This window comes from Nanorana parkeri, unplaced genomic scaffold (genome assembly GCF_000935625.1).
Source record: "Nanorana parkeri isolate BGI_ZX_2015 unplaced genomic scaffold, ASM93562v1 scaffold1786, whole genome shotgun sequence".
Lineage (NCBI taxonomy): Eukaryota > Metazoa > Chordata > Amphibia > Anura > Dicroglossidae > Nanorana > Nanorana parkeri.
The window spans coordinates 34,586-45,006 of record NW_017308054.1 but is presented as its reverse complement, the minus strand read 5'-3'; the positions used below and the strand labels follow the sequence as shown (position 1 = coordinate 45,006).

Sequence of the window (10,421 nt, the reverse complement as noted above, 5' to 3'; positions counted from 1 at the left end):
GGGGGGGGGGGGGGGGGCCCAGCAAGGGAGAAGAGGGCCTCCCCCGAGATCGTGCCGCTCCTTCACTGCCGCTCTACCACCCGCAGAATGCACGGGCGGCTGTGCGTCAGAGCAGGAGAGGCTGTCATACTATGCCCCCGGATACTAAACACAGATGCCGGTGTTCTGTCGAGAACGCTGACATAGTCAAATTTGCCGACCTCAGCAACTGCGCTTGTGCACAGACAGTCATTATCAAGGAAACAGGGATTTATTGACAAAGTATTTTAATAAAAATTGTTAATTGTGACCGTTAATAATATTCCAGCAATCATTTCCTGCCATCCATCATCTACTGCCATGGACGGCATATTAACGGTCACAATTAACCATTACAAACAAATACTTTGTAAATAAATGCCTGTTTCCTCGTTAATCCCGTCTTTGAGCAAATGCAGATACTGGGTCGGTGTTCTCGACTGAAAATCAGCACAAAATTTTTAAACTGAAGCGGCTCCCTGAGGTCATGCGCTTGCTGGGGACCTCGGCAGCCTTCCTGTTAACCGTGCGGTGCCATGGCGGAGGGGGGTTGGGGGGGCCTTCATGCTTTCTTGCACCGAGGCCCTGAAGGTTCCAGTTACGCCAATGCCTGAGAGAAGAACAACAGTGATCAGGGGGAGTGGTCAAGCACACTAGAGCTAAAATGGCACTGGCAGTTACAGAGATGGAAACATTTTTTTTTTTTTTAAAGAATGTGTTACACTTTTCCTGTATCTGCTTTGGGATTATGTTACCAAACCCTTTTGGACACACAAAGTGCTTATAGGGTCTTCAACATAACCTTACAACTTTCAAGTGTTTCTTTTTTATATGTTGTAATGAGTCTATCTCATATATTAGTTTCACCTTTTAAGTTGCATTAGTGAAATAAATGAACTTTTGCACGATATTCTAATTATTCGAGTTTCACCTCTATATATTTGTTCCAAAACATAGAAACTGGACCATAAAGGACTCTTATAGAACTCTTTGTAAAACCCCATGTTTTTTTGTATAAAGTATGCTGACAAATAAGAACCAATGTTAATTCAATTCAAAACATTTAAAACAAATTCTGGTTCTGATCAACCATACCCTGACAAAGGAGGCAGTCTTCCTTGAATGGTTTCCTTTCATCACCTTTTTAGTCTCCATGGCCAGATGGTTGACACTCTGAAAATGCAAAATAGCAACAAATAACCAACTCATGCTCGTTACATTACATTTTTCTGCTAATGAAACTTTATAAAGTGAAATTAGCCTTGCCTAAAACAATAGTGCTGATGTTCTGGCAGCTTGTTGCACATGCAAATACATTTAACATTTACTAGTCTTTAAATTACAGTTGCAAAACAATTCAAGACAAGAGTCTTAGGAGGACCCTGCTCATGAGAGCTTACAATCTTAAACAGGGCAGCCATCAGAAATTTTGGGGCCCATTACACGGCTTTAAGCCGGGCCGTACCGCCGCCACACTGAGCCAGTCACACTGTTATTATACATTTATATAGCTCTAACATATACCACAGTGCTGTACAGAGAACACTGAGCCAGTCATATCAGTCTCTGTACCGAGGAGCTTACACTCTAATGTCCCCCCACAGTCACACACTATTATTATACATTTATATAGCTCTGACATATACCGCAGTGCTGTACAGAGAATACTGAGCCAGTCACATCAGTCTAGCTTGGAGCGGTGGAAGTAAAAAAACTAAAACTAAAAAGGGTGGTGTTCAATAAAGTGAAATGGAAAGTATAAAATTATACAGCAATCAATGCAAAATGGCACCGGCTATAGAGGACTATAAATCCCAGCAATAATACATTATACAGCACAATGCAGAATACCACCAGCTATAGAGGAATACAGCAAATCCCAGGACACAGTGTATAATGTATTGCTGGGATTTGTATTCCTCTATAGCTGATGGTGCATATACAGCGCAATATACCATCAGCTATAGAGGAATACAACCAATCACTATACCCCCAATGCATTTATACAGCATGTGGGGGAAAAGTGCAGGCAGTGTTACCTGCACACTCTTCAAGCAACTTTACTTTCTTCCCCAGAGATCTTGGGACTGTCGGCAGCTGCCGTTCCTCCACCCTGCAGCAATGTGATCATCTTGGCAGGCAGCGTCTAAGCGGGCAGCGGCGGGAGAGAGCTCAGAGCTGGGTGAGGTGGGGAGGAGATGCAGCGTTAAACGTGCGGCGCGTGTGGAGCCGCGGACAGGCAACTAATCGAAAGCCGACTAAGTCGATTTTAATCGACTTAGTCGATTTGTTGTTGCAGCCCCAGTCACATCAGTCTCTGTACAGAGGAGCTTACACTCCAATGCCCCCCACAGTCACATCAGTCTCTGTACAGAGGAGCTTACACTCTAATGCACAATGACGCCAGCTGTAGGGGGACTACAAAGCCCAGCAATACATTTATACAGCAATGCAGAACAGTATATGAATTTGGCTCAGGGCTTAGTGACCCAATGGACGCAGGGTTAGTGACCAGCTGGACGCAGGGCTGAGCGACCCGCTGGACGCAGGGCTTAGCGACCCGCTGGACGCAGGGCTTAGCGACCCGCTGGACGCAGGGCTTAGCGACCCGCTGGATGCAGGGCTTAGCGACGTGCTGGATGCAGGGCTTAGCGACGTGCTGGATGCAGGGCTTAGTGACGTGCTGGATGCAGGGCTTAGTGACGTGCTGGATGCAGGGCTTAGTGACATGCTGGACGCAGGGCTTAGTGACCCGCCGGACGCAGGGCTTAGTGACCCGCTGGACGCAGGACTTAGTAACGTGCTGGACGCAGGGCTTAGTGACGCACGACTAAGTGACGTGCTGGATGCCAGGCTTAGTGATGCGCTGGATGCAGGGCCCACCTCAGACCCTGCAGAGCCCACCATAGATGCTGCACAGCCCATCTGATACTCTCTATGGTGGGCTCTGCAGGGGTCTCAGGTGGGCTGGTCAGGGCTGCATCTCCCTCCCAGCTCCTCCTACCTGCTCACCTGGCCTCCTCTGCTGCTGGACTGGCCAGAAGTGATGTGATGTCACCTCCGGCTGGTCCAAGATCAAAAGAGCAGTGGCGCCGATGGGGCACCAGCCTGCTGTGATGCTGCAGACGCTGCTAGGGCCAAGCCTCCTTCAGTGCTGAGGGGGGCCCGGCCGAATCCTCACCTCTCACCGTCGGCCGATAGTCATGCAAGGGTCCCGGGCGGGCCCCAAAGGCTGCCCGGGCCCCTTACATGAGTATCGGCATATCCTCCTGATGGCGGCCCTGATCTTAAAAGCAGTATAGGTGTGGGAATGTGCTGTTTGAGAACAAAAAAGAAATTAGTTGTTATAAAAGGCTAAAAGTAAAACACATATGGCCCACATCCAATGTAACAAAGCCATAAGGAATGAGAAAAGGACATTTAAAAACCATAAAAATGAAGGAACACTGTCGTCATTTGAATGTTACAAACAATAAAACAAAATATGTAAAAAGGAAATAAAGATTTGCAAAGATTCAAAAATGAATATCAGTTATGAATATAAAGTTATTACAGACCTGTAAGCTTAACTTCCATCATTGGGAAGATACTTTAACTTTTGATAAAGGATCACATGCACATGTTTTTCTTGAAAATATTATTATGAGTGACAGTCAGCATGTATTCACAAAAGACAGAAGTTGTCAAACAAATCTACTTTCTTTTTATGAGGAAGAAATAAATTAGACAAATGAATGGCTGTGGATATAGTATATTTGGACTTTGCAAAAGTGTTTGACACAGTTCCCCACAGGTGGCTAATGTGTAAGTTAAGGTCTGCAGGTATAGGGCATTTAATCTGTAATTGGATAGAAAGCTGGCTTAAAGTCCATATTCGGAGTGTGGTGATTAATGAGTCATACTCTGAATGGTCTGAGCCTGTTAGTGGTGTACCCCAAGGTTCAGTGTTGGGTCCTTTAATGTTTAATCTATAAATGATATAAGGTTGGGGGTTAAAAGTACAATTTCTGTGATTGCAGATGACACCAACATATGTAGTGGAATACAGTCCCTACAGGATGTCTCCAACTTACAAGCATATCTGAATGCACTGATTGACTGGGCATCTATTTGGCAAATTAAGTTTAATGTTAATAAATGTAAAGTTATGCACGCTGGGACTAAAAACATGCATGCTTCATACACTCTAGGGGGAGTATATTGGAGGGAGTCAAAGAAGGAGAAAGATCTGGGTGTTCTGGTAGACCATAGGCTCAATAATAGGATGCAATGTCAAGCCACAGTTTCTAAAGCAAGAAAAAAAGTTTCTTGTGTTAAAAGGGGTATAGACTCCAGAGAGAGAGACATAATCATGTCCCTGTACAAAGCATTACTAAGACCTCATCTGGAATATGCAGTTCAGTTTTGGGCACCAATTTACAAAAAGGATGTTGTGGAATTGGAGGGCAACTAAACTCATAAGAGGCATGGAGGAGGTTAGCTATTTGGAGAGATTAGCTGAACTGAGTTTGTTCTCTTTTGAGAAGAGGCAATTAAGGGAGCTAGAGAGCAGGAGGTCTTGCGTGTAGAGGAGAGGGTGATTTGGGTGATGTTCCGAGATGAGAACAGGGTGAGCTTGAAACTGATAAGGTTGTGGGCAGACGGAGGAAAAGGGGTGTTGGAAAGGTTGCAAGGAGAGCAGAGGCAGGAGAATAAAGTTCCAGTGTGTTGCCATCAGAGTGTTCGTTGTGTTGAGATGAGGTTAAGTTCATAAGCTGAGAGGTAGCTGGGGTGTTAGCATTAACAGTGATGTTAAAGTCACCAAGAATAATAGTGGATATTTCAGAGGAGGCAAAGAGGAGGGGAGCCAGGAAGAGAAGTCATCAAGCAAGCATGATACAGGTCCAGGAGGCCTAAAAGAGAAAAGATGAATACAGTAAGCTTTCAAGAAGACCTTGAAAGAAAAGTGATTTCTGGAGATAAAAGCATTCCAATTCAACCTGCCTTTCACCCACTGGGTCTGGGTGAGTGAGTGTAGTGGATGCAACCATGGGAGAAGGCAGCAGGAGAGGCAAAGTCAGATTGCCAGGTTTCAGTAATGGCAAGTAGGTTAAAGGAAATACAAAAACTATGGATAGCAGTTAGCTTATTGCCGACCATTCTAGACGTGTTAGAGTGACACCCCCTGGAAGGTGACACGGGCTTCCCTGAGGGGCAGAGTCTAACTACCAGCCAGTGTTCACCAGAGCTCCTGATGGTGGAGATGGGCTTGGCTGCTTGCTGGTAGCTGGTCGCAATACCCAGGGTTGACCCGCCAAGGCATGGACGAGAAGAGGAGGGCTCCAATGAGGAGACAGTAGTCAAATCCAGGCAGAGTTCAAGGCAGGCGGCTAGCCGAGGGTGGTCAGACGGTCCCAGGTCAGCAACGAGTAATCAGAGGATAAACGCAGGAGACAAGAGCAAAGTCGGATCCAGGCAGAAGATCAGGGCGGACATAGAAATAAACAAATAGGCTATACAATCATGGGTATGCCGCTAGGGAAGTCAGAAATAGAAAAAGATTTTGGGGTCATTGTAGACCACAAACTGAATGGTAGCTTGCAGTGCCAAGCTGCAGTAAACAAAGCTAGCAGGGTCTTGTCCTGTATTAAGAAGGGGATGTATTGCAGAGACAAGTCTATAATTGTGCCTCTATATAGATCGTTGGTTCGGCCATATCTGGAGTACGAGGTCCAGTTTTGGTCGCCAGTACTGAGAAGGGATGTCCTTGAACTGGAGAGAGTCCAGCGGAGGGCAACAAAACTAATTAGGGGAATGGAGGACCAGAGCTATGAGACAAGGCTTCTGACCTTAAACATGTTTACGCTGGAATTAAGGAGATTAAGGGGGGATATGATTTTCATGTACAAAATGTTCAATGGTGACAGCAACATTAGCAACAAACTGTTTGAGATTAACTCCATTACAAAGACTAGAGGCCACCACCTAAAGTTGGTGCAGAAAAAATTCCACGGACGGACGTATGTCTTTATTCAACCCCAAATACTATGTAACTATTATTTAATACTAGACATGCAAGATTTGTTTCGTTCTGAATTTAAATTCGGATAAATAGCCGCATATTTGGACATTCAGATGTATCTGAATTTCCGATGAAAGAAATAACTAATCCGAACGTATCCAAATTTTCTGACAATAAAATAAATAAAATGATTATTATTATTACATAGTATTTTTTTTTTTTTAACAGGTAATGTTTTTATTGTTTTTTTATACATAGAAACAAACTACATAAAATACTAAGGTCTCTCCACCTGGACCCTCCAAGGTAAGTCCCCTGGCCGCCACCCAGTCTCCCCAGATCCGATCAAATTTACTCGCACAGTTACGGCTCATGTATGTTATTCTGTAAAGCGGGAGCATCCTATCTATCGTACTCAACCATTGCCCTACCGTAGGGGGAGAGGCCAGCTTCCATCTCCGGATTATTTCTCTGCGGGCATAGAAAGCTACATAGAATACTTGAGGGGCAAGCCCGGACCCAGATGAAGTGAGGAGGCACCCAGCGGAAATAGCAGGGACTTTCCCCAGTTCACCCGGAGACCCGAAAAGGCTCCGAATATGTCCAGTATCCCCAAAGCCGCTGTCAAGGAGGGCCCCACATCCCCCAGGTAAAGGAGCACATCATCAGCATAGAGGGAAAGCTTTTCCATCAACCTCTCCACTGGAAGTCCCCCCACCTGGGCAGAGGCACGGAGCGGGATAGCCATGGGTTCCATCGCCAGTGCGAAGAGTCCAGGCGAGAGGGGGCATCCCTGTCTCGTACCCCAAACAAGGCCAAACGGAGCCGGCATCAAATTGTTAATTCTTACTCTAGCAGTGGGGGAGGAGTAGAGGAGCCGGATACATGCGACAAAGCGATCTCCAAACCCAAACTAACGGAGGACTGCAACCAGGTATGGCCATTCGACATAGTCGAACGCCTTTTCAATGTCTAGCGAGGCGACCGCCTCTTGCCCCTGTGTGTTGCGCAGCCTATCCACATAGGATGAAAAGGCGTCGTAAGTTGACATCTGTCCCCCTCCCAGGCATGAATCCTGTCTGATCTCCATGTACCAGCAGGGTGATGACAGCATTGAGCCGGTTAGCGAGCATGAGGGTGAGAATCTTTAGATCTACATTTAGTAGGGATATTGGGCGATACGATGAACACTGCTCGGGGTCCTTCCCAGGTTTGGGCACCACCACTATGATGGCTTTCAGCATAGAAGGGGGGAGAGCACCCGCCCTAATGGCTTCCCCATAGGTACGCATCAGGTGTGGGGCAATCCCCTCTGCATGGGTCTTGTAGAACTCCACCGGGAACCCATCCGGTCCCGGTGTCTTGCCCGCCTTTAGGGAGGTAATCGCTAACTCCAGTTCCCTGTCCGTAAAGGGCGTATCAAGTGCTATGCGAGAGTCCAGGGGCAGGACCTCAAAGTCAATTTCGTCCAGGTAGGTCAAGAGGTCTTGGTCCGTGTAGGATACTCTAGAGCGGTAGAGGTCCCCATAGAAGGAGGCAAAGCGGGCCGTGATGCTACCAGGGTCTGTCAGGACAGAGCCATCCGAGTCTATCACCCTGGAAACACTGCACGCTCCCCCTCCCTCCCGCACCAGCCACGCCAGTAGTCTACCGTTACGCTCCCCCTCCGCAAACAGTCCCCGAGTCTGGTATAATAAGCATCTGCGAGACGCATCCATCAGGATGGTTCCGAAAGTTCAGGAGTTTAAAGATGAAAGTGCGCGGGGGGGCCCAGGGGGACCCTGGACGGAAGGCATGCGATGGGCCCGCTCGACCGCAAAGAAGGCCGTTAGCTGGGCCTTAGGGAGCAGGGCCCGGATCAGGGATTCAGCAAAGGTAAGTGGGTCCGGACCCTCCAGCCCCTCCGGCAGCCCCAGTATGCGGAGATTACTCCGCCGGTTCCGGTTCTCGGCATCCACTGCCCGGGACTCCAAGGCCTTGACTTTGGTCTGCAGGATACGCAGAGTCGCCGTGTGGGCCCCAACTACATCCTCCACCTCACTCACTCTACCTTCCGCTGCAGTCATCCGATCCCCGAACCTGTCCAGATCCCGCCTGAGGAGGCCCACATCTAGGGTTGCCACCTTTTCTTCAAGCGAAACCCGAACACTGAAGCGATGCACAGACATTTTTGGGGGAGAATGAGTCATGGCTTATTTATATGTAAATATTGCCGCCTATTCGTATGCAAATATCACAGTTGAGACTGTTTTCAGTGGGGAGCCAGAAGCCCCTATTCTAATTTTGGTTGCCCCTGTCTGCCTGGCATCTTGTGTCCGGGTCTCTGCTGCCATGAAACCCGAACACAGCATTCAAAACCCGAACTGTCCGGGTGAATCCTGGACAGGTGGCAACCCTACCCACATCCGATTGCAGGTGGTCGATCTTGGCCGTAAGTGCAGTCTGGCATCCCGAGATCGCAGCCATCAGCGCAGTAAATTGGGCTGGGCCCGTCAGGGCTTCCTCTAAGACCTCCGGCTGGGCCGCCATCTTGCCACGAGGCTGCTTCAGTCCGCGGGCCGGCAGAGGCGTAGGGGTAGTAGGGCGGCCCATAGATGACTTACGGCGCCCCCGAGACATACCCGCCGGATCAGGGAACAGTCCGGTCCCGGTCTACTGTCCACCTGAGCGTTCCACAGGGCTTAAAGAATCAGGATGATAGATAAGGTGGCGGAGCACAGTTACTACACGTGTGCTCCGGTCGCCATCTTGGACACGCCCCCTCACATAGTATTTATATAGCGCCAACAGTTTGCGCCGCGCTTTACAATATAAGGAAGACATTACAATCACAATACAATTCAAGACAAGATGGTAAGGAGGGCCCTGCCCCTGGGGCTTACAATCTAAAAGAGAAGGGGTAAGTGATACATGAGGAGGTATGAATCCGAATTTTTTTTGTCTGAAAATGTTTCTTCCGGAGTTGTTGGCCATTAACCACCATGAGTGACGTGGATCTACATCGTCAGATCCACGTTTTATTTTTTGGGTTTTATTTTTTTTTAAATAAAGGACTTCTTAACTGATTCACTAGGGGGGTGGCATCTGGGTTCCCCCTTTATGGAAGGGGACACCCAGATTCAGATAGGCCACCTGCCTGCTGCCCGCAGACCAGCACAGCCCTTGTCCTCATCGACTTAGGGACAAGGTGCTTTGCCAGGGGATCCTCTCTGGTAAAGCATCCTCCCCATGTTGAGGGCATGTGGCCTAGCATGGTGCAGGAGGGGGGGCACAAGCTCACCCCCCTTTCCTGCTCTGCCAGGCTGCTGCTCGGATCAAGGGTCTGGTATGAATTGGGGTGGGGGAGCTGCACGCTTTTTTTTTATTGTTTCTGTGGACTGTCAAAAGTAAAAAAATAAACATTTGATGTCACTTTTCTGCAATGAACAATCGTTCATAATTATCTACCGCAAAAATCAGAAAAAAATAAGATTTTTGTATTTACCATAAAATCTATTTCTTGGAGTCTACTGAGCAACACAGGAATTCAGATACAGTCAGATTTTAATGCCACCTACAGTGACATTGGACTTTGACAAACAGTAAAAATTGCAATCCACCCCCCATACTAGTATCGGTACAAAGTATTTGGGCGAGTACTTCTACTCGCCAAAATACTCCCGTTGCTTATTCCGATACCGGAACTTCCGCCCAGCTTCCTTAATGGGACTTCCAGTATCGGCATCGGAAAATATAGCAAAAAAAACAACAAAAAAACGGTATTGGTGCATCCCTAGTATTGTATTTTAACTGTACTGTATCCCCATATTTTGTAAGTGCTGCACAAACTGTTGGCACAACATAAATCCTATATAATAATATTAAAAAATTGTGCATTCAATTGACCTGACAATAAAGGCCAAAGCAAGAGAAGATAAAAAGGCATACAAAAGGCAAAAGTCTTTTTTAAGATCAATGTACAAAGTGCAGTAGCTTACAGAAAGCAATTAGAAGTTACCTTTCATTGTTTTGACTGCTCTAAGATAAGTTAATGTAAAATCATATTTTTTGTTGTGGTTTACTACACACTCAATATTGCTGCAGTTTCTGTTTTCTATTTATCAAATAGCACAGTACTAAAACTGTATGTGACAAATAATGAAATAATGAATCTTGTTAATAAATGCTGTTCGAAAAACATCACACTCAAAACCCTCTTCACACGAGTGAATATTGGATCATGTATTCCACACCAGCATAAGGCAATGTATATAGGAGACAAGGAAATAAGGTCAATAATCCAGCTTTAGTGTAGAGAAATAGCCCGGTGGATCCCACTCACGTAAATTAACTGTACAAGAACTGGCTCCAGATTACAGAACATTGCTCTTGCTTCCACATAGAAACTGAGTTGCTGCTCAAA

At 46.8% G+C, this 10,421-nt stretch overlaps 1 protein-coding gene across 2 annotated transcripts in view; it reads right to left on the bottom strand.

The window, feature by feature from the left end:
* LOC108799684 (UPF0505 protein C16orf62 homolog) overlaps positions 1–10,415 on the bottom strand; it is a 220,930-nt gene extending 210,515 nt beyond the window's left edge. For both annotated transcript variants that reach the window (XM_018571583.1, XM_018571584.1), the window contains exons 1-2: positions 10,341–10,415; positions 1,114–1,191 (exon numbers count right to left, since the gene is read on the bottom strand). In XM_018571583.1, coding sequence (XP_018427085.1) covers positions 1,114–1,191; positions 10,341–10,382 — 120 coding nt within the window. In that variant the 5' untranslated portion in view covers positions 10,383–10,415. The remainder of the gene's footprint in view (positions 1–1,113; positions 1,192–10,340) is intronic.
* Between the last annotated feature and the right edge of the window lie 6 nt (positions 10,416–10,421).